The 24,875-nt window shown below is 38.3% G+C and overlaps 1 protein-coding gene across 2 annotated transcripts; it reads left to right on the top strand.

The window, feature by feature from the left end:
- Window positions 1-197: 197 nt before the first annotated feature.
- On the top strand, window positions 198-24,875 carry LOC111262997 (brefeldin A-inhibited guanine nucleotide-exchange protein 1). Of its 2 annotated transcripts, none has more exons than XM_022837676.2 (18): window positions 198-481; window positions 6,049-6,212; window positions 7,516-7,696; window positions 7,914-8,084; window positions 8,295-8,489; window positions 8,756-8,908; window positions 9,081-9,310; window positions 9,574-9,805; window positions 11,585-11,755; window positions 13,625-13,897; window positions 14,045-14,293; window positions 16,873-17,021; window positions 17,217-17,478; window positions 17,854-18,942; window positions 19,188-19,539; window positions 19,972-20,161; window positions 21,082-21,306; window positions 22,683-24,875. In XM_022837676.2, exons 1-18 carry the CDS (start codon window positions 353-355, stop codon window positions 23,203-23,205), a joined length of 4,938 nt encoding a protein of 1,645 aa, XP_022693411.1. In that variant the 5' UTR covers window positions 198-352; the 3' UTR covers window positions 23,206-24,875. The 2 variants fall into 2 exon arrangements, with proteins under 2 accessions (XP_022693411.1, XP_022693410.1); XM_022837675.2 differs by having other exon boundaries at window positions 7,890-8,084.

The following is a 24,875-nucleotide window of genomic DNA, read 5'->3' as shown; positions in this document are numbered from 1 at the left end:
CATTGTAAAATATCTGCAAATTAAACGCCCTTTACCATCAAAGAGTGCGTGCGTATATGTCCGTTCACCTATTCCATGCGAAGAAGCTTAGTGCTGTGTTCCACGTAGTTCTATTGACGGGACATAAACACCGCTGCCATAGGCAGTTTCGTGTGACGTGGATGTGAAGGCATCAGTTAATTTTGTATTACCTTGCGCCAACGAGTGTCTTAACCGGCGAATGAAGTGATCCGTGGATTGTAGATCGGTGTTGCGGAAGTTCTCTAAAGGAGGTCTAACACTCTATAAGAGGTTCGTGGCCTGTTTCTAACTGTGGCGGTTAGAGCGCTCGAGCCATCTGGCAGCTGCTGCAATGTCAGCTAGCATCAGCGGCACCAGTGGCGGTGGCGGAGGAGCAGAAAGTTGGCAGCCGTTTGTACGGAGAGCACTCGAGCGATTGGTGGCAGAAAAAGACTCGAAGAGATGTACCCAGCTAAGACAGGTGGGTTGAGCACCTTTATATATCAGAGCAAAGGTTGATTCGGTCTATGATCGAACAGGTAAGCGTGCTCTGAATATTATTATAAATTGTGTAAAAGTTTAAGAAGTGAATTTAAAATTACTGTGTAGTGCCAAATCCTCATATAGCAATGGTTAATCCAACTGTAAAAGCTGCTTTAATAGTAAGGGCGGAATGCCTAGCTATAAATTCCAACGTTTCGGGTTTAATTGCTAGTATTTTTGAACTATATTACTTCAAAATAGCAGTTTACACATATGTTTTATTATCGTACTTCCACTGCTTAGTTTAAATTCCACAAGTACTATCCTGCTGAATACGTCTCGCTGATTATAAAACGACTAGTAATTTTAGTAATAATAATAATAATAATAAAAATTAGTGTACGTTTTTGATTTATATAATATGCTTTTTCCTAAAGAAAATACATATGCACGGGAATCAAAATAGAACGAATGTATTTAATCCTTTGTACACCTTGTGAAACCGTCACAGTTGTGAATCATGGGGTTATATGCTTGTCGACACGTTAAGAGTCACGCAGATTCCAACTTTTTTATTATTTATCTTTATTTATCTTAGAAGATATTTGAGAAATGGGTAGTAACGTAAGAAATCTTCAAAGTTCATTGGTTGTAGGATCGTCTGTAAAATCTACAACCAATTTTTGCCACGTTTTGTGCTAATATTATGGGTTAGCAATACAAATCAGCAGTAACGTAATAAAATTACCGCTTGTCATTGATGTTACATGCGAGCCAAGGAGCCACGAGCAACAACATTAAATAAGTTTATCACATAAGCATTTGACTGGTTCTTCTTCTACACCACTTCATTTCTTTCGGAGTATTTAAAATGTTTGATAATAATATTCGATAACGAGTAATAAGGTCTATTGACTTGAGAGTTCGTAGAAGGTGAATTTAATATGTGGCGTGATTTGGTAAGCAAACGTGCAAACACTATTTTGCCATAATAATATGGGAAGGAAATAAGAATTTTTTTTAAATTATTTGTTACAATAAAAGTATGCATCTTTAATGCTGTTGTTAGAAGTATATATCGCATAGATACGACTGTACAAATTCAAACAAAGACACAAGAGCATGCGATGCTCTCCGTAGTACTTTAATGGAAGTTCGCACTGTAAGATGAAAAACATAAAAAATATATAAATAAGTAATTGGGTCCTTCAACCGAGGCGTACTACAACGTCTTGTTGAAGGCGGAGTTGGTTGGGTGAAATTGCTTATATAGTATTATGACTTAATGTTGTGACTTCATATTAGCTACATATGCAGAGTGTATAGAATGCCATGTTTGAAATGTAACTATCATAGCTGTTTAGCACTGATGCTCTCACGGATTGCGGTTTGCAAAAATGATAAGCCACCTTATAATTGGTTCGATCGATAAATGTGTGAATATCACATATATAAGAGCTGTAGTTATTTAATTTATCCGTTGGATACATTCTGTTTGGCGACGCAAATGAAGAGCCCTTTGACTTATTGTTAGTAGGAGAAAGCAAAAAAATAAAAATACGCTTACTGCATGAGAACCTAATCATACATAACCTTAATATATTACTCAACTTGTTTCGAGTGTTTCTCACAGTAAAGCATACTCCAATATTAAACAGTCTTCGGGACTAAATAGTTGTTCTTTTGTGTTCTCTAATGTCATCGAATATAGATTAAACCAGAATAGAATAAATATAAAAATCTGCCTGTTATGTTCTATATCGTGGTTTAATTTTGAATGTTCTCACGTGTTGTACCTAACAAAGTCTTATAACAAAAAAAAAAGTGAGTCTAAGGGTATATTTTTTTCACCCGTATTCATGAGAAAGTGCTGCCGAAAATCTACGAATCTATTATGGACGTATGTTCTTATCATGCCCGTGGGCAACGAATCATGTATACGTTTCAAGCATTAAATAACTATGACTGCATTAATATTTCGAAAAAAATAAGCAAAAATTAAGAAAATAGGAAAAAAAGCAAAATAAGATTAACGTTAATTATGCTAAAGACTATTTCTTTACCATAATTAGCTTGTTAGGCACAGTCTAAAAAAAGGGTTACAAGCTATTCATATAAAGGTACCTAAACTCAACTATATATATATATAATAGCTCTAAAGAGCATTTTGATGGTGATCATACTAAAATTATGAAAGATTAGGATTTATGTGAATATGTCTTTAACGTGTTTTTATAATACTTTTTATTTTTTATAATTAGAAATATAGGCAATACGTGCGTGTGATCAAACGTTTTCATTCATACACATTCAAACAACATTTATGATAGTAATGATGCTGACTATATATTAATGTTATTATTATTACTAAAAGCGTATACCGATAATTAACGTTTACTTAGAATATATGCTTATTGGAACAACGTGAGATGTTTATCTTAGTAACTATTTTTCATTCTGCGTACTCGTTATACTTTTTCCATGTCCCTGGAAATCTTAGCCTCTAAGAAATAAAAATTTTCTGGGGAGGATATCTTTAGAGTGAATCGTCCCCCGTCGATTCGGGGTGGCACGCGATTTGAAGGTTAAATAATGCGAAGTGTTTAGGTGACAAGACCAGCAATGTGCAACGACACCTAATGTATGTTTCCATACTTATACTACGAACTTTGTGTGTTTATACGTGACCGCCTGTAAAAAAAAATGAATTTATTTATGGGTTCTATGGTGATCTTATTGTAGAAACGTCGCCTGCGGGGGATAAATTTGTTGTCAACTTTATGCAAATGGATTATTCTGATACTGGTCTAAAAGCATTATGATCTTTTTGTTATATGTCAGTACGATTTGTTAGGACGCATTCCGTCACATACTATGATGGTGCAGTATCATATTCAGCTTTGGTTTAGTACGTGCGGGGTTATTCAATACTATCTAGAGGCACCTAACCTGAAATAGCAAGAGGATACAGGAACGACAGGCCTGCATCGATGCACATGGCGGATGCCCACGCGGGTGGTGCAAAAATTGGTTGTCAACACAGAAGTAAAATTGCCACAAGTACGCTTTAACATATGTTTGCTGTTGTTAGTGCCAAAAGTAGCAAAGCAGAATGTATAAGCCATTCACTAGGTGTTCATTTTTTCTATTCTTCGATGCTCTAATTTGTTTGTCGAATAATGTGCAATTCAGACAAGATTTAAGTTGGGTTACATCTCTAATTTTAGAGTGATTTGGTTCAAAGTAATCCCACTCAATGTCACATATTTTGCGGAACGGTGCTACTTGATTGGTAAATCAGGCACACCTGACACGATGAGTAACGCTCAAATTTAAAAAGATCACATATCCTCATACTGTAAATTAAATAAGCCTCGCCGTAAACTGCAAATACTTACGTAAGCGATAGCATAGACAATGATGTAAAATGTGGCTTTGTCTACAATTGAAAGCTTTTTGACACATTACAGATATTTACATAAAATAGAAATAGCTTGCGGTTAGTAATGCACCGAAGAGAAGCTTCAAGAGCAGGGCAGTTTTCACGACGTGCGACCGCCTATAGGGCTAATCAATCAAGACAATAGGGGAGATCTCCGTTAATAACAGCGACGACGACGACGACGACGACGACGACGACGAGCATTCGCTACATTCTCTTGTTATATTACATAGCTTAACATAGGACAGGCCAATCAGCTTGCATTGATATGTTTACAATTTTAGGGACTATTACATCGCCATCTTTGAATTTTCTTACTTTATGTATGTAATTTGTTACTAAATTAAAAGTGTCTTAAAAATAGTTTACCCTTAAGGCAAATTACAGAAGCCTATGTCTCAATTCAACGCAAATCAATTAGTACAGTTTTTTTTCCATTTCGCTCCGGTTGTACTACTTAATTAAAAAAATTCCAAGATGAATTATATTTACAACCAAACGAATTGGTCTATTTCGAATGGTCGGATATCGGTTGGAAGTGTTGCGTTGTAGTATCGTTTTGACCTAATTTACACTCAATTTAATTTTTAATCTCCAGACTATTGTAAACTATGGCGCTTGATTTTTGCGTGCTAAGGAGCAGCAAAATTGCATCAAGCTTAATTTTACACACCAAGTGTGAATAAAATATTCGAAATTCGAAAAGGACGAGCAATGAGACGACGTCCATAGCCTAGTTTGTAAGAGCCATACTCCCGTGTTTAAAAATCTCAAAGCTGGCTTTCCTTATGGAAAACTTTCAACAATGCTAATCAAGCAGTGTGTTGAAGTAGGAAATATCTTTCTTGCTGGTTAATGCTGCCGTCAGAAAAAAGTATTCATAAGTAATTTAAGAGTGATTCCGTCAACGTGTCCTATACAAGAGGTTCATACTCTTTAAAGACGCTTCGCATGTTTTAGATGTTGCAATTGTCGACGCTTTACAGCTAACTTCAGTTTTCTACCAAAATCGTTCAACCTGTGTCTTCTCTTAATTCCTCTATCTATTCGACTCAACGCGCAGTAACTTTTTATATTTTTGAAATAAAATTAAAGAGAGGTAGCCTCAAAATGCTGCTAGACATCAAATAAAAATCGCATTATTTGTTTTGCAGTAGCTCTTTAGCAGGGTAGTGTGGCTGGAAGTATATGACTTGATCACTTAGCAGCGCATGAAGGCTATAGGCAATTGCCAGCATGTCTGCTCCTTTCTGAGGACGCGGCATGGCATTTCGATTAAAGTTAAAGATAAATCTTAGTCGTATAAAATTGACATACCACTACGGGAAGTAACTAATTCATGATGAAATTATGCATACTAAAAGGTCTTAGTTTCATAGATAGATGTATAACTAGCCTAAGACCAATGCATTAGGCGACTTGAAGCGACATCGCCCTCTAAATAAAAAGCTGACCTATTCAAAAACTTCCTCTGACAAAAAATGTCAACAAACCTCTAGTCTTATTTTTCGGGCTATTATTCAATAGAACTTATCCACACTAATACAAATAAAGTATGGTCACTTAAATAAAAATCTTCGTATGCTTTTAACTATTTAATTTTATTTTTTCCGAATATGCCTTTTGGCTGCACGGTTTTGCCTAATCGATTATATATGTATACCTAACTGCATAGCTCAGGCGAGTATATGATATTAACTCTTTGAGGGTGAATATTTTAAACAGGTTGTCAGCTCATAGTGCAAGGGTGTCTGCGATGCGAATGGGAATTTGTGGGTTTCCATATCCGAAGCAGATTTACATCGGATTACAAACGTTGACGAACGTCTTTTCTCTTGTACCAAATGTAATCAATTTGACATTTCATATGCAGGCAACGACTATCCTGAGCCCTTGTGCTAGGCGTATTGTAATCCATACAATGAATTTTGCTAATTACCTGAGGTGACTGCTTTCAGTATTACCCGTTGCTAGTGGCTCTTAGGGAACCTAAGGAAGGCTTGCGCAAGCCGTACGAAACTCGATAACTTATCATGTATCTGTTTTACATTTTGTTAGTATTTAGCACGGCTGCAATGACAGGGACTCTTTTTATTTCTGCCTATTTTGCTCGTTTTTTTCAGTTGTGTCAAGAGTCATTGAAAGAACTGCCTCCAGACCCGGATGAATCCTCTGGGCCAGGCCGAGGAGCGCTACCTGGTCCCTGTGAAGCCCTCGAACAGCAGAATAATGCTGCACATATTTTTATGACTCCCTTCGAACTAGCTTGTCAGAGTAAATCGCCCAGGTGAGTATAGAAATTGATTAACTTCTCATCGCAGTGAGTTTTTTTGTAAATGACCGAAACCTATAGACACGCTATTGAGCTTCCTGTATTTCCTTCCCGCATGTTCTTACGAGTTTGGCGTCCCGTAATCAACTACATAAGGATGCATAACAGATACGGGGATTAGAATAAAGGGTATGGCTTTAGTCCATTTATGAAAAATGAACTGCGCGACAATGTATTAATTCCTTAATATCAGTCAAACAATAAAGTTAATTAGCGTTAGAAGTTTTAGACTAATCTAACTCAAGCAGAAGAGGCATTAACTACTCTAAAAGGGTTTAGTTGTTAATTATGGATTCTACTGGTGAATGAGAATGATTGACCAAAAACCTATGCCATTGTAGTTATGTAATTCATGTTTTATGTTGGATAAGGTGCACGCAGAAGTTGTTCAATGTACCTATCAAAACACTTCGTTTAAAAACTGGAGACTTGGGTTTAAGGTGCTCAAGAAGAACTATTGATAGTTCATATTATGTATATTTACGTACCGCTATTCTGCATGGTGCAACTCCCAAATTCCTCCTTTAATGCTTCTTCCGGCACTTAAGGTTAAAGAATTAATAAACGAATGATGTTAACAAAAGGCCCAGGCCCTTAGAGACTTTACAAACTTCGCTTCTGTTAGTAAATGGATGCCTGTCTTCACATAATTAATAAACCGGAACACTAGAGACAAGCAGGAGCTACAGGGAATACAACAGTTGGAGCTGGTGATAACTTTTTAGGCAAGGTATTTTGGCGTTGGCTTAGGGTCTGCCCAAGCTCTATTTTTGAAGCCGTGAAGTGCGCGCTTGGTTTCGTAATAACGCAACTTCTAACTTATTTAGTTTTTTTTTTCATATATGGAGCTAAAATTGCGTCTGGATGTTTCAAAATTTATATATTAACCTTGATTTTTCTCTTTGGCAGACTTCTGGAATTCACATCCGCTAATAGATTATCCGTATTTAGATTTTTCGATGAATTTATTTAAAATACTGAAAACACGTGCAATCCGAGCTAACCTATTCGCGGTTCCGTGCGTTATATATTTTTGTTCAACAGTAATTTGAATGTATTGAAACTAAACATGGAATGAATATATAGCTACCGCAGCTCTTACTGGTATACTTACGCGAATTAAACGCAAAGCGGTCAGTGTAATATACACAACAACCATCGGTGCTTATTCGCACACCCAGCATTTTGAAAGTATATGTGTGATCTATTCTTATTTACCACTCAGTTAAATGCTTTTGCACGTTTTTTATTTTTGCAGGTTGACCGTCATAGCGCTGGATTGTGTTCAGAAGCTAGTGGCGTACGGTTATCTTTTATCTGGTCAGGACCGGATAGTTGAAGTAATTTGCGGCTGTTTTCTTGGCCCACAGACGGATGAAAAGGTTCAGCTGCAAATATTAAAAGCTTTATTGACGCTGCTCACATGTGCCTGCTGCGAGGTATGTGGAGGCATGTCTGATTACGAAACTACTTATAGAACTTAACGTACTTTAAGATCTAATATTTAGAATTTTGGTTACAAAACTTCTATTCTGTATATGGATTGTCTACCAATATTAAAACCACTTTTTATCGTTTGACATTGTGCGATCAACAATGCCAAGCAAATTCATAACGTTATTATCATTTTAGGTGCATGAAGGAGCTGTTTTACAGGCTGTACGAACGGCGTACAATATCTATCTGGCTTCCCGAAGTCTCGTCAACCAAACAACATCGATTGCCACGCTAACTCAGATGTTGTCAGCAATATTCCTTCGAATGGAACGGGCGCCGCAGGATGATGAAGCTATAATTGCAAACGTTCTACACGATATTGTCAGCCAGGTCTGGTTGACATCTTAACATACCATAAGTGTATTAAATCAGTTACGTTTGAGAAAGCAATTCTAAGCCAAAATAGCAATTCGCTAGAGCTACAAAAATATTGCGGTTTTAGGAACATAAATTGAGAAACATGGATTAGGAAGGATACAAAGCGAAAAATTGTACATGATCAATGATAACGAACTTCCTAATATTTGCATTTATGAATAGGTCGCTAAGGATGGTGAGCCTTCGCCTGCAACGCACTTCGCGCACATTACGCACAAAGACGCCTTCTTGGTCTTCCGTTCACTGTGCAAACTTTCGATGAAGCCCCTGCCTCACGAAACTAATGGGAACACCACTCACACAGGGACCTTAACTCAACAACAACTTGATCCCAAGTCTCACGAGATGAGATCAAAGGTGCAATATTTTAGTTTCTTAAATGCGTAAATAAAAATATTTTATGAGAAGAAAGGGGGTTACTGTGTTTCCGGATAAATTTTTAGGTCTGACGTTAGACAAAGAAGCGGTGTATTTACCTTAATACTTTTACTTAAAATAATACCTCGATTCTTCGAAAATATCAGAAAAAGAACACTGTATGAATGTACAGTTATGAAGGTAAACTATATAGCCCACAGGAAAATCTGTGCTTTATTTGTTATGTATTTATTTTTTTTTTGTAGATCCTGTCTCTTCAGCTTTTGCTGTCGGTGATCCAGAATGCGGGTCCAGTCTTTCGCTCGAATCCGGTGTTCATCAACGCCATCAAGCAGTACCTTTGCGTAGCGCTCTCTAAGAACGGGGTTTCCCCGCTCCCAGACGTGTTTCAGCTTTCGGTAAGGTTGCATTAACGGCCGTTATGATGCAAAAGCTGCTCCAGTCAAGGCCACTATTCAACCTAATTAAATGTTTTCGTAAAAATAGAGCATTCTGTTTAAATTATCAAGATTGAACGAATCTAATTTTTTGCCGAAGATCACTTGACACCTTGATGGGGTGCTTTGACAGGTGACAATCTTTTTGGCGCTGTTGGACAAATTTAAGACGCACCTTAAGATGCAAGTAGAAGTTTTCTTCCGTGAAATTCTTCTTGGTATTCTCGAGAGTCAGTCAGCCTCGTTCAGCCACAAGTGGAAAGTTGTACAGGTGCTAACCCGACTCTGCGCGGATTCACAGTCGATTGTTGACATTTATGTAAATTACGACTGCGACCTGATGGCCGCGAATATTTTCGAAAGGTTCGTGTAATTGAAGTTGTTACAATCTAGGTAATGTAGTTCGTGTATGCACGACAACAAACTCAAATGAAAAAAAATATTATTTGCATCAAAATGCCAAAAAGTGAATTCAAAGAAGGATATTAGATTTGAGACCCAGTACCGAAGCAAACGCCCCATCTTAAATTTAAAAGTATGGAAACATGATTAGTATATGAATTTATATGACCAAATATTAACGATGCTTCAAAGGGTTGTGGTTACGTATTTGTCATTTTTTACAGATTGGTTATGGATCTAGCCCGTTTGGCACAGAGTGGTTCAGAAGCAGCCGAGCGAAGTATGCGAGTGAAGTCTCTCGAGTGTCTGGTCTCGCTTCTCAGATGTATCGTTGAGTGGGGAGCTCCTAGACCAGGGGGAGATACGGAGAAAGACGACGGGTCCCAACGTCAGGGGCTCCACAGGAACAATCAAGGTGGGCGTGAAGTCGATGGAAACTCTGCTGAACAACTTCAGGTTGGTATCGAAGTTCTCGAGACTTCTGTTTCTTGGTAGCGTTAAGCCACAAAAATGTCACCGTCAAAAGGTCTTTGTCGCATAGAAAAAAGTTCGGGACTGAACGGTCATTTAGATTAGTTTCGTAGTGAGAGCCAACCATCTGAAGTAGTGCTTAACACTCGTACTGGATGTAAACTTAAAAACGTCTATTTACAATTTGGCTAAATATAATTTTGCTTATAAAACTCTATGAGCTGATACAACCTGAATTTTGAGATCATTAGTTTTGGGTGAGATAACCATATATTACCGCATGATATGCCAAACGACTCTGTGATTTTTCGTGCATATTTTCATTTTTTAGAAGCTATACTCATTTAGAGAAAAAGAGTATAGGCCGTGGCTTGAAGTTTGGTTTGTGGTGCAGTTCTGTTTGTTAACATATACTAGTTTCTTTAGTTAACGAAACTAGTTTCTTAAATTCCTGTTCGAACGGAATTACTCTGAATAGACCCTTCAGCTGCATTAGTGTATCTATTATTGGGAACTTCTTTGGAGACCGGTTAACTATCAACTTAGACACTATTTGTTAGTTATGAATTTAATTTATAACATTTCCGCCGACAACTCCCGCTTCCTGGTATGCGTATCCTTTTTATGCACAGATGATGCGTCTCTGCTAAAGCTACTTGCTCTCTGTCTTTCTCATCGATCGCCAAACCTAATGCGCTGTCTATACTAACAGAAACGCCAAGACCTGCCTCTTTCAACGAATAAAGCCACAAGATTGCCTGCCTTCGTCAACCTTTAGCGTTCTTGACCTTGTCGTTAATCCTCTACAATTAACGAGAAATCAGGCGAATGAGCTGCTGCCGATTCCGGAGATCTAGTCCTTTTCGGTCATTTCAGTGGATCTGTCCGAGGCTCTGCCGCCGCCGATAAATAACATCCTTTATTTTTTACTTATTCGGTGCTATTGGAAGTTTTTTCCAACAGAGAAAAATGGAATATGTTAGCTGTTCCGACGTGCAACGAAATTCTTCTGGTACCTGATCGTAATCAAGATGGCGGAGACTCCTGAAGAAGACCTTTCAGTCCAATATATATACAATACATATATTTTCTAAATTTTCATTTCGAAAGCCGTACTACCAGATACTGCGCCATTCATCGACTGGTAAATTTAATTGAAACCGTGCTACAAGCACATCAAACTTCACTGTTCCGAATCTGACGTTTATAAAACGAAACCTAACCGAAGGAAGTTGTACCTTAGACGAGAATCTAAAAGTAATATAACTTAAAATAAAAAAATGCCACGTGAACTATTACGTAATAAAATCTTTAAATACCTTTAAATAACGGGGTGACGCTAGCATACATTTTCACGGTTTCTTGCAAAAAAGAAATTACAATATTTACAAGCAGCGGGGCCATTTTATTCATAAAAAAAATCAATTTAGGTAGCTGACGTGTAGTTCACTATTATCAAGCGTGGCACTTAATTGGCAATTAGTTCTTTTTCGACTAAAATGAAAACGCTTGGTCCCTTGTGATCATCTTGGCCAAGTATTGAAATATCCCAACCCAGAATTCAAAACTAACTATCAAAGTAGCAAAAAAGTGTCAGAGAGATACTGTTTGTACTTCCTTTTAAAATGATATAGTGCCCAAAGGACTACTGATGTCTGAAGCCGGTTGCAACACATTGGTACCGATTTGGGCATTTACATTAACAGCATTGCCATCATTACTTATTTTCCCGTAATCGGTGACTAAAAGGTTTCTTTGTTGCAGGTAGTAAAACAGCAAAAGGAAATAATTGAGCAGGGCATCGAGCTATTTAAGCGAAAACCCGCCAAAGGTCTCCAGTTTCTACAAGAACAAAAGATTGTTGGGGATATGCCCGAAGATATAGCGCGCTTTTTCCATTCCGAGCCACGACTCGATAAAATGCAAATAGGAGAGGTTAGTGTTTGCGTCAGAAAGGGAAAGATGTCTTACAGAAGAAATTTATATGGCTATTACTATTTTTTGCTCAGTAAGCACAGTTAGGTCGATTAGTAGTGCCATTTAATCTGAGTGTAGCTTCATCGCCTTTTCCGAAAATTGTGCATTTTGTTCACATTGTTGTAATATATTTGGACAATTGTCTTCTTCGGTCCTGATAATTTTCGTTGATAGCATGTACCATTGTTGAAATGCAACTTTCAATTCACGCCTAACAATGCGAAGAACACTTGATATATCAAGCTTGTCATTTGATGTGTACAGATATTTGCGGTGCTTTACTTAGCTATAGCTATGCACTGCTCTTCCTTGGCTAGTGAAGTCTGTTGATGCTCTTGGTCTTAAAAAATATTACTTACGAACATTCTGAACGGTTCCATCCCTTTTAAACTTATTCTTTATTCAATTAATTGTAAGTCACGTATGGGCTCACTTAAAACTTCCTGCGATCTTGTCTTTGTACTTCTGCTAGATTTTTATGCTTCAAATAGCATATTAAGACTTCTTTTGTTCAAGAATTAATTTTGAGTTACTCGATATTTCTAATGAATGAAGTTCTAAAAGAAATAACAACCAGAAAGTTATGACCGGTTAAACAGTACAGACGTCAATTTCTCTAAAAATCGTCGGGATGAAATATATATTGAATCATTCAGTATGGGACGTGAAAAAAAACGCTATTTTTATGACAGTGGTACATGACAGTTTACAACGGTGAGTCATGATACATTTTTTGTATTCGAAATGTACTTATACTCTAAAGATTTTGAAATCGTGACTCGAATATCGTCACTTGAGCTATTAGCGAGTGAGTTGTAGTGGGTCACGGGAAATTAGCAATCAAGTGGTTTACGAATATAACTTTCATCTTGCAACTACGGCATTGAGACGGCTCACCGTATCAACTTTGTATTCGGTGAAAGTTCGACCGCTAGAGACACCGCCGGTAGTCACAAAAATTTTGGGAAGAACATTTGGATCTCGAAAACAAGCCTTTTAAAGACAAAGATGCTTACTCCTCTACATTTTGGACATTCGTTTACAGCAAATGTTTGGCTGCTTACTTACAAACTTATAGAATCTGTTTCACGATCTGATAAAGGTGCATTCAACTGCATTAGTCATAGTTTGTCAATTACGGATACCAACAACTGAAAGAAATGACTAAAAAATCTTCATTAAGCAGTTAAGAATAATGAACAGAGATAGACCATCCTCATTGCACGATCATACGCGACTTTAAAGTGGCAAAAAGGCAGAAATAATTTAAGGCCTCCTACCCACCACACTAGCCAAGCACTGCTGCCATGCATTACCGTTTTGTTGAAAGTTTCAACAACATCTTAATGTAAAAATTGTTGAAGGCCCAACATGAAATTGTCGAAGTTGCTTTTCGAAACTTCAAAAAATCTTGAACTTAGACTTCAACGGTAGAGGCAAATTAGTTACTATCGAAATGGCAGAAAGTAATATATAACGGTGGTGCATATTTCGACTGAAATTAGAGAACTAATGCTGTGGAAAAGGTTCAGCAAGTTACGAGTCTACTGTATCACCTTTTATAGTAAATGACTTAGTATATACGCTCTACAATTTCCTTAATTTGAATTTCAATGGACTACGACATAAAGTTGCTTGTTAGTTGGAAGATCCAACAATTGTGAAGGAGCTTGTGCTCAGATACAGTGCTTTGTACTTATGTCATAACTTTCCGCCGTCAATTCTTTAATATATGCTTGAGCATGGGGTGCACGCGGCTTTGTTAAGTGCATATACGTAAGAGTCCGATAGAAACTAAGTTGTTATGTCGTTTATCAAATGTTAAAGGTAATTGGTGATCCTGATCCGTTTAAGCGTTTAATTATGAGCGCATATATCGATCAGATGGACTTTTCGGGGAAGGAAATTGTGGCTGCATTACGGCATTTTCTTGAAGGCTTTCGGCTACCAGGCGAGGCGCAGAAAATCGATCGACTCATGGAAAAGTTCGCCTCGAGATATTTTGAGAACAACCCTGGCGGCGTGTTTGCTTCCGCTGATACGGCATACGTACTTGCTTACTCAATCATCATGCTTACAACTGATTTACACAGCCAACAGGTATATTGCTACATTAACTACACTAACAGTGTAGAAATGATTGTAACCTTGATGCTTCCATAAATATTACCGCGCAATTTAAAGTTTTTTTTAAGCTTTTATTTAAAGTTTAACTCGTTTATCTGCACGTTGCTAATTAACTTACAGGTTAAACACAAAATGACGAAGGAGCAGTACATCACTATGAACCGTGGTATCAATGATCAGGCTGATTTACCTTCCGATTACCTATCGCGAATATACGATGAGATTGCCGAAAACGAAATCAAAATGAAGCCCTCAGCATCAACAGGTCGACTTTTGAGCAATATGCAGCTTGAACAAATCGCGTCGACTGCCAATGCCCTAATGGAGTCAGTATCCCATGTGAATGCAGAGTTCCAGTGCGCCAGTCAGGTAAACGGCGTGTCGTTAGTTACACTATCCGGTGAATGCTTCGAAAAATAGCGTAATTAGTTGCGTACCAAGCAATTATTAATTCTGAAAATTTGGTAATTTAGGCTGCTGGTGTTTTTCTCAACATTTGATCTTCTTATTTAGACGTTTTTGAAATACTTTTATGCAGCATCGTTCAAATATAATATTGTTGTATTGGGAGGGATTAGCAGAATTTTAGGTAATATTATTGAAGCTTGAACTTGCTTTGTTGCCTATGCATTTGAGCTCAAAAATGTATTCCAGAACTTACACTGCTATCCATCAGAGACAATGACGAATTAATTTATAAAAAACATTTTTGTTCCTCGTTTTACATTTGTGCGAGTTCTTATTGAACACTGTATGTACAGACAGATTCTGACCTCGGTCACTTCGGTCTTTCAGCTTTGTTTCAACTAGTTTGCTTCAGAAACATAAAAATCACAAGTACAGTTCAGTTAGTGACGTGCTGAGGAACTCTCTGGCTATATTCTGCAAAAAAATAACTTACTGCAGCCTTCCTACTAAGCTTCTATAACATCTATGGCCTAAGACCTAAAACTAAATAAATCTTCCAAATTTTGAGCCTTGTACTGGTGTTAAGCATTGCTTCAGACGACTGGCTCCTAGCATGAAACGAGTGCATCTACGCCCGGTTTCGAACTTCAACAATTTTAGGTGTGTTAAAATTTAGTGCAAAAATAGAGCACTGCCTGACAATCACCTAGAACTAATACCATTTAAAAATGTAAACAGATATCTTTTAAGGATGCGAATAATTTAACTGTTATTTAAAAGGTTCACAGTGGAAACACAGACCGTATACACGTCACAGCGTTGAAGCATAAGATAGTTGTTTGATCGAACTAAGATTTAAGATCAGTTGAGTCGAACCAGCTCGGCCCCCTCTTTCTCATGTAAGCAAACAAATACATTTCAAGGAATGACAGTATTGCCTCTTTACAGCCGATGGCAATGCACTAAAAATTCTTTGATATGAGATTTTCTGTAGAAATTGATTCGAAGATCGATATCATTTTCCAATGCAAGTATTTCTTTTTTAAAAAGACCAAATGCTTATAAGGAAAACCTAGCAGCACGTGTTTGTCGATGAATGCACGATATGGTCTTTTTTGGTCAACGTAGCTCTATATGGCAAAACCTCTTGTTCCACTTATTGCCTATTTAAAGATATGCCAGTTAGGAAAGTGATTTAAACCAAGGAATTCAAAATCACATGCTTACCATATGGGCAGCTCATCAGGGCGAATGCTAGCCTTTCCATGGAGGCGCTAACGCTAGGCAACAAGAGGCATAGCTGCCTGCAGAACCATTTAAAGGGCTAACGTAAATCGGTAATCGCGGCGTGCTGAGCGTCTCGTGCTATAGCCGTGTGACCGCGACCCATCGCACACAGGTCTTATTTTTAAATTCGAGGACGCAGGCAGAGAAACGTTGAATTGAGATGCCTCGTTGGGAAAATATTTTATTTTTACTGTTTATTTTAAACAGCTAAATCATGACGCACTCTGTGGTTATTGCAGCCAGATAGATTTCTCTGACGACTACTGCATCATGACTCGAACTCGCCCCATGTATGTCCTAGCAGACCTGCCAGTGCTGTTTAAGGAACTATGTCATCGCCTTGAGTTCCCAGCGACGTAATCCTTAAGACTAAACTCGGAAATTAGGAGCAAAAGTTTAGCTGATATTTACGGGAATATCTTGGTCTCGAGTACGATGAGAACCGACTAAACAGGCATGTCGTTACTTGCTTTGTCGTGCGTGCGTCTCACCATAGGCTCAACATGAAACCGGGTTTCCATGAGCTTGGTGACACATGTAGGTACTTCAAGTGCGGAGGAAGTTGTAATGGTTATTATGGAGCTCGTTGCTACCTGGTATTATTTTTAGGACATTTGGTAAATCTCTTAAATTAATTTTTTAAGCTCAATAAGATTCGTATAACCCATATAACGTGAAGTGTTCTAAATAATTCTATATACACTTTCTAATGTTGGGATACTGTGCTGTTAACCTATATATATAAAGTCTTTGGCTACTGTGAGCAAAAGTGAATAAACTACACACTAAATGAATTTGATTAATTGATAATACTGCTTAAGCACATTGTTTTCAGCGAAAGTTTTGTGGGGTAAGTTACAAAATACTGGTGCAATAAGCAAACTGTGAGTGATTTTCAACGCACGTCTTAGCAGACGATAGGCGCAGGCTTTTTGGAGCTGCTTGAGTTGAGTGTCTATGAGAGATAATATTGCCTCCTGGATCTAGCAATTCCGAGCTAAGATTGTCGTAGAGTATATTATGCTGGACAAGATCTTACCTAGAGTCTCTTATATCCATTGAACCTGAATACTAAAATGCCTGATTTTCCATAGCACCGAATTTAATTGGCTTTCCTTATAAGGTTAATATGCGTTTGGTAACAATATACACTACGGTGTGTCTGTGAGAGGGTCTTTTAGATATGACATCGATATGTGACTTTGCATTTCTAGCCGTTACAACAGGTTGGCTTCATTGATTCTTACCTTTAGGTGGAGCATGTGGTACCGATGTTTCGCCTAGCTTGGACACCTTTTCTGGCGGCATTCTCTGTCGGGTTACAGGATTGTGACGAACCCGAAGTAGCTACACTTTGCCTAGAAGGGATTCGGCTCGCAATAAGGATAGCATGCATTTTCAGGTCAGACATCATAAAATAATCCTGGTCAAGTATGAAAATTGGATCAAAGTGAGTAACATGCTTTCGTCAACAACTACGATGTTAGATTACTCAGTTTTTACTCGCTGCGTTTATGACTCGCTTTTCGTACATACTTCTATTTATTCATCATTAAAGTAGCTTCTGTTTTTCGCTATATTTTTTTACTTGGAACAGATTGGAACTGGAGCGCAATGCGTATGTAGCGGCCCTGGTTCGTTTCACTCTTCTAACGGCTGAAGGTGGCGCGGCAGTAGCAGCCGTGGATATGAAGGCCAAAAACGTCGCGACCATTCGTACATTAATCTCCGTTGCCCAGCACGATGGAAATCTTTTGGCAACTTCCTGGCTAGACATATTAAGATGTGTCTCACAGCTAGAAATGACAGAACTATTCGGTTCATTAAGTAAACAGCAATCTGCTACTGGCGGACAACAGGTAAGCAATTCGGCGAATTCCAATAAATAAGTTACGTTCAAAAAAAAAAAGCTTCGCCTTTCACCTTTTCGTCTTCTCTATTGGATGTTGTGTTCGTTTAAAAAAATCCAAAAACCGGTCCGTTAATTCCTCATTATGTAATCACAGTTTCATTATGTCCTGGTGTCACTCCGTAAGGAAAAAATGTTTTTTACCGATCTCCACTACCACTGAAAATATTTCCCAAGAGCTCCAAAACACCCTATAGATATACTGTTGACACGCAACAGAATTACTCGACCACGAGTCGCTTATTCGAGCCGCACGAACATATAGGCTATATTTCGAAGGACAAGTACGTCAAGAGAAGAAATGTATTTATGATGCTGATTGCAGGTAGCCGAGGCACAGCAGCAGGGCTTGGTGGTAGCTGTCGACCGAATATTCACGAACTCGGCGAACTTAGACGGAAACGCCATTGTCGATTTCGTTAAGGCTCTGTGTCAAGTTTGCATGGAGGAGCTAACACATAAACGGCTTTTTTCCATGCATAAGATTGTGGAAATTTCTTACTACAACATGGCCCGAATTCGTCTGCAGTGGTCTCGTATCTGGGAAGTACTTGGGGAACATTTCAATACAGTGGGAACCTATCCCGACGAACATATTGCATATACCTCGATTGATTCTTTGCGTCAACTTTCATTCAAATTTCTAGAAAAAGGAGAATTTGCTAATTTTCGCTTCCAAAAAGAATTTCTTCGCCCTTTTGAGCACATCATGAAAAAGACCCCATCGCGCAATATCAAGGAACTCGTAGTGCACTGTGTAGCTAGCATGGTGCACGCGCATTCGGCCAGCATTCGCTCAGGCTGGACGAACGTCTTCTCAGTCTTCCATTTAGCTGCGTCGGAAAAAGATGACACTCTCGTCGACACGGCATTCCAAACGACATTGCGCATCATTACCCAAGTGTATGAAGCACAGTTTCCGCATCTGGTCGATTCTTTTCAGGACGCTATTAAGTGCCTGTCCGAATTTGCGTGTAACGCACATTTTCCCGATACATCGATGGAGGCTATTCGGTTAATTCGACATTGCGCTAAATATGTCGCCGAGCGGGCTGACTTATTCCGGGAAGTCAGTGCCTCTGATGTCCCTTCAACGGCTACAACCACCGCCACGCCGACGGCAACAGCAACAGGAACTGGACCAGCAATCTCAGCACCTGCACAGCAATTTCATCAACAATTGCAAGATACGCAACAGCAACAATCTGTTAATGCTGCGACAGTAGGCGGAAACATTGGGGGATCAGAAGACCGCCTTTGGGTACGGGGCTGGATTCCAATTCTGTTTGAACTGTCATGTATCGTGTCCCGGTGCAAGCTCGACGTGCGCACGCGTGCCCTCACAGTCCTCTTTGAAGTGGTGAAGAGTTATGGAAGTACATTTGCCACGCACTGGTGGCACGATCTCTTCCAGGTTAGTAACCCTTGGTAGTCAACTAGATTATACTAGACTATATTAGTTATATGTAATCTAGTTAGACTATGTTAGATAACAAGGCGACTTGCATTACAGCCAGCAGTGACTTTACAACTGATAGTTTTCCTCTTTTATATGCTGCTTGCATATATATATATATATATATATTATATATGTATTTTATAACTGTCTTTTAGTACTAAATAATTTATTGATATCCTTATCTGCTGTATATTCAACAGCTTGTTCTGCGCATCTTCGACAATATGATAATGAAATTGCCGGAGAGTGGCCCGGAAAAGTCGGAATGGATGACAACCACGTGCAATCATGCTCTGTACGCGCTCATCGATGTATTCACTCAGTACTACACTGTTCTTTCTGGTCTTCTTCTCGATGACCTTTACACGTTGCTATTGCAGTGCGCACGACAAGACAATAAGCAGTTAGCAAAAAGCGGCACCAACTGTTTGGAGAACTTTGTTGTTAGCAACGGAACTCGTTTCAGCGAGCAAATCTGGGTAAAAACGTGCAACTGCATTGTTGAGATGTTCGAAGCGACTGCGCCTCAGCAACTGCTCACCTGGAAAGAAGGTATTAGCCATACCTCTATATTCCCAGATTAGATTAAAAGAAATGTTCCAGACAAATTGAGTGATCTTCGTCTTCAAGGTTTAAGCTAGTACTAGTGAATAGATAGGTTTGATATCTATACCTGGCAAAAAATGTTGTGATACCTATACTAGGGCCCTACTAAAAAAATCCTATACTAGAGTCTATAATGGGGATTAAAAAATGTATCATCTAAATCTTTATAGCGTTTTACAACGTGATCGAACAAAGATCAGTCGAGCACAATTTGGACAAAACTCTAGTTGATTTATAGATATGATATATAAATATATATGATAGTTTATATGATATTTTAGTATATATTATAGTATATATGATAGTTTTTCATGAGATTTACGAGATGTTTATTCGGAATCATTTTGGTGAACTGTCATTTACGTCAACATACTACAGGGGAAGAGCGTATGTTTCCGCTGCTGCGTATTCAGTGCACCGTTCAAATGGAGGTAATCCAGAGTGTCGATAATGTTGTTTTTTTCCCCGCGACCTCGAGAAAAGAAGAACAAGAATTACTCCAAGGAATCGTCGCCAAGAATAATGCCAACATCTATCCACCCCCAGAAGATGATCTTGGAATGTTCAAGTAAGTGCACAGCGTTTCTGCTTGAGCTATGCATGTGTAGTCCTTCACGTAAAGAGCATTAAGTTCTTTTTTGATAATATGTTGATGGTGGAGTTGTTGGTGATGGTATTCAAGTGGAAGGCCCTTTTCTGGTCTGATAGGTTGATATTTAAATGGAGTCATATATTGTCTACCTCCTTCGGAATGTGATTCAAAAGTTGTGAGAATAGAAATTCAGATCTAAAAGGTATATGCACAACACCACAAAATGATTAAAGAACTCGTGCGGATCTGGAGTTCCTGGCAGGAAGTTCGCCATTAATTGCTCGATATGCGCTATATAAGTACTAAGTGCCGCCTGAAATCAACCAATTCAATCAATTAACGCAGACGAGGTCAATAATAGCGACTAATGCATATTGCTGCCTATGACAAAAATTGACGAATCCAACTATAGCTTTTTTTAATAAAAATTAGTAAAAATAGCAGTTTAAAATGTTAATTAATTTCTAAGATTATATTTAATAATAAATGCTAACATATTGACACACTAAAAGGCATTGCCTACTTATTTTACCTCATTTGAACAACATGCAAATCAAAAGTTCTCCAAGTCTAATTCTTTAACGATGAACAGGCTCTGTTAGTTTAATTGGAAATTATACAATTTTTTTACCATATAGAATTTACCATAATAGAATACACCGGCAAGCCGGTTTCTATTATTCACCCAGCCTAATTATGTGTTTAGTGACAAAGCAACTGACCGAACTGAGCTCTACCTAACCAGAATTACAGAAACGAATCCCTAAACTGTTGTCCTTATGGAATGATACCTAAGAAATACGCTAGGTAGAGAACACATCGAAATGTATTTATCTCAGAGATGGGCATAATAAACTTTCTAGTACTTACGTGCACATGTAACGCCATTGCTTTAGGCATTTGCGGTGTGAACATCTTTTGGTGCTGGTCGATTGTCTGACGCGATCGCATCGTTTAGCCAAATCATTTAATCGGAATTCAAGTCAGCGGTCGATTCTCTGGAAAGCGGCTTTCAGGGGTAATGTGAAGCCCGACCTATTACCCCAGGAGACAGCTGCTATTGCGTGCGCTCTACGTATCCTTTTTAGAATGTATGCAGATCCTTTGCGCACAAAATCCAGGTAAGACGTCCGAAGCCGGATTAGTTTAAAATAAGGTTCAAATACATTACGTTGCAGAGCTTTATAGGTGTTCAACCATCTCTTAAATATATTTAGTTAAAACGATTTCTGTTCTATTAGGTTGTAAAGAAGTTTTTTTTTAAATAAAGTTCGCTTTTCAATTCATCCAAAAGCGCTTTCCTGCTGCCAACGTGCTATAAGGATATTGTAATGTCAGTGCAATTTCTACTCGATTGAGCTCAAATATATTATAATAATAATAATATACGTGGAAGAAAAAGTACATTTTCTCTACAATGCATTTCATCGAAACTCTTAATGCCGAAATCACCTAAAGCATTTGCCTTATGTATGGTAACAACGTATTGGGAAACTGTAAGGGTTGCTCAAGAGCTATTTGCCAAATTTGAGAACAGTATCCAGACCTAAAAAATTCCCCCCCCCCCCCCCCCTGCTCTAACTGACCGTCTGAGTATAATGACGACTATCTGAAGGTACTTTCTAACAGACAACTCAGTAATTGGCCAAAAAGGCGGGCCACAATCATCAAATCGTCGCTAATCAACTCAATTTCATCATGAATTTACACAGACTTGCAGCTTGGATACTTCATGAACTCTTTGAATTAAATAAAGAACTATGGCTTAATGCTGCATCTCAACATGTCGGCCGGTATCGAGCATCATACAACCTCAATGACCGATTTTTGCATAGAATTATAATCACTGGTGATAAAGAGCGGTGTCTGTACATCAGTATAAACTAAAGATTTTAATGAATGGCTCTAGAAGAAAAACGTATGTCTATCGCCCACCCAGATCATCATAAAAAGATAATACTCCGCGTTTGTTGGGACTGTGAGGACCTGATGTGCAAGGAGTATCTCCCTATGAACAAGACAGTTGATTTGCATCTTTATTTGCATCAAGGTAGCCAAGCTAGTTAAGCGAAAAGACCCGACAAACGAGAGGTCAGATCAACCTGTTCCATGGCAATGCGAGGCCATACATGGCTAGCGTCGTAAAAGCTGCCACCCTGGATTTTGAACCTGTTTAACTTTGTGATACCTTCCCTATTCTCCGGACCTTGCACTGACGGATTTTGACTTTTTTCGTTTATTGACAAGTGAAATCAGCAACCGCACATTTCGAAGGGGGCCTGACAACGTGACTAAACGAATTCTTCAATACCAAACCTGAAAAGGTTTGGCGGAAAGGCATAACTACACTGATTGACAGATAACAAAAGGTCGTGAACAATGACGGCGGATACATAACATACATAACTTCACACTGTCACAAGGATAAGAATATGCTGTGTTCTGTTTGGTCTTGGCAACTTTTTCCAACCTAATGTATACCGTTTTATTATTACAGGCCGTTGGTGGAGACCCGCTTAGTCGAGCTGTCTCGGGAATCGCTTTCATATTTCCTTTCATTGGATGCTGAGCATTACCGTAAAGCTTGGTCTATGATTGTCCTTCTGCTTATCTCTCGACTAAACCGTCTCGACGACAACCAGTTTCAGCGGCACTCGGCACTCCTTTATCCGTACCTCTGCGACTTCATATGTCAGCCGGATCTAAAACCAGCTCTTGTAAAGCCCCTTCGAGAGTTCTTTGTGCGTTGCGGTGTGGCATTTGGCGTGACGTCAACAGTAGAGGTAATCACAACATCAAGCAATGCTGATAACAACCAAGAAATAAAGGAATTAGAAAGATCTCTAACGCCTTCTAGCAATTGTGGTCGAACAAAGACATCTTTAGACATCGCTGGTGACAACGCGGCTATTGCGGCGGACGATTCGTGCGATGCGCGGCGCACTGTAAAAGCCAACGGACACCACTGTAGTGAGCATGATAGTACTACTGAGCATTATTATTGCCACCAAAATTACTGAGCTATTAAACAAAATGGAGAACATGATTGAAGTGGTAACTTGTGATAGGGGTTTTGCACTAATTAGTATTGTTAAGCCTAAAATAATAAGGCAATGAGAATAAGAGCGGTAATTACGTAAGCAAAAACAAATGACACGAGGCAAATGTGAAGTTTTGTATCACTACTTCGGAGATTTTTTGCTCCGAGCTTTTTGTTGATGATGATCTAGGGGCATAGTATAACTGTAGGGGCAATATATATATATATATATATATGAGTTACGATAACCTACTGCTAAGCGATAGGGAGGATGAATACGTTGTTGATACCGAGACTTCATAACGAATAACTTACCGTGCTGCATGTTTTATTATATTTGGCACACAACTCTACGGAGTCCTGTACAGAATAATAGAGCAGATATATATATATATATATATATATATATATATATATCGTCCAGCCCGTATGCGGTGAGTTAACCATATTCCCTATGTAAGTTAGTTCCATGGGAAGGATGTCAGCAAAATGAAGGGAAGTGCTTACGAAGATTAAAGATAGCTAAAGGAAACGGACGCCGATAGAAGGAAAATAATATAACGAAAAAACGTCCATTATGATCGATTTGATAAAGTCACATTTGTGTTGACATAGATGGTTATAATACAGTCTATGCAAAAAATGTTAGATACAATCGATGGCGATTCAGTCAGCAAATTAACCTTTTTTTCGTGTCTGGAACATCTTCTTTTCGTAGCAAAATAATAAGATCAAATAGAAATGTTTTCGCTCATCTTTCATCATATATATATATATATTTATTTTATCGTATGAATTAGCAATTCAAGAAAAAAAAATTTATAGAATTAACCGGAAAGGGTTTTGTTTTGCTCTAGTAAATAAAATTGTACTTCGCATATTTTCACTACGGTGCATATTAAATTTCGACCAATAATTAATGCGACTTAAGACAAAGTGACCACTCGGTTATTCACCATTGGACCCCAAAGTGTTAGTGACACCAGATTTCAAAAACTGAAAAACAACTGGATATAAATCGAAAAATATAGCACAACAATACGTGATAGCCGGTAGACTAGAAAAAGGAATAAAAAAAATCGAGGTTATTTAAGGCTGGCGTAAATTTTGCACAGATGAGCACTGACCTCGGATAAACGGGCAGTTGACTGAGATGAAGACAAGCCTGTTATTCTTATAATACAATAATACACGGCGAAGCCTGCGCATTCTAACGAGTACAAACAAATGTTTATTGTTTAGGAGTGGTAGATACGAACGTACACTTAGAAAACGTAACGACGAAAAATACGCCTATGCGTTGCTATTGAGATCAGACGGAGCACTCACTGTACGCAAGTCATTTGTTCGGTCGTCAATAGAAAGAAAATTAACGACTGTAGAATTAACGGAAACATTGTCCAATCAAAGAAAGGAACAAGGAAGGAACGAATTACTCAACAATCTACTGTAGTTAGTCCGAACGTTCTATCTCATCGTATTATGTTGAAGAAAGAGTGATGATATATCTATGATAAATAAAAAAGTTTATTAAGAATCACAAATATTATTATATTAGAACCACATATATGGTCAACGGATGAACGTACGGGTGAATTCAAAAGAGATTCTAAATAAACACGTCGGAAAATCGATACGAATTTACTAAGA

Source organism: Varroa jacobsoni, unplaced genomic scaffold, assembly GCF_002532875.2.
Source record: "Varroa jacobsoni isolate VJ856 unplaced genomic scaffold, vjacob_1.0 scaffold_724, whole genome shotgun sequence".
NCBI lineage: Eukaryota > Metazoa > Arthropoda > Arachnida > Mesostigmata > Varroidae > Varroa > Varroa jacobsoni.
The sequence above is the reverse complement of the archived record's forward strand: the minus strand, read 5'-3'. Positions and strand labels throughout refer to the sequence as shown.

What these genes read in the sequence shown, in the direction of transcription:
- LOC111262997 (XM_022837675.2), top strand. Translation starts at nt 353, where the DNA reads ATGTCAGCTAGCATCAGCGGCACCAGTGGCGGTGGCGGAGGAGCAGAA. An exon ending in AGGATAGCATGCATTTTCAG is followed by an intron (nt 17,022 to 17,216) that starts GTCAGACATCAT and finishes TACTTGGAACAG; the next exon opens with ATTGGAACTGGAGCGCAATG. An exon ending in ACTGCTCACCTGGAAAGAAG is followed by an intron (nt 19,540 to 19,971) that starts GTATTAGCCATA and finishes AACATACTACAG; the next exon opens with GGGAAGAGCGTATGTTTCCG.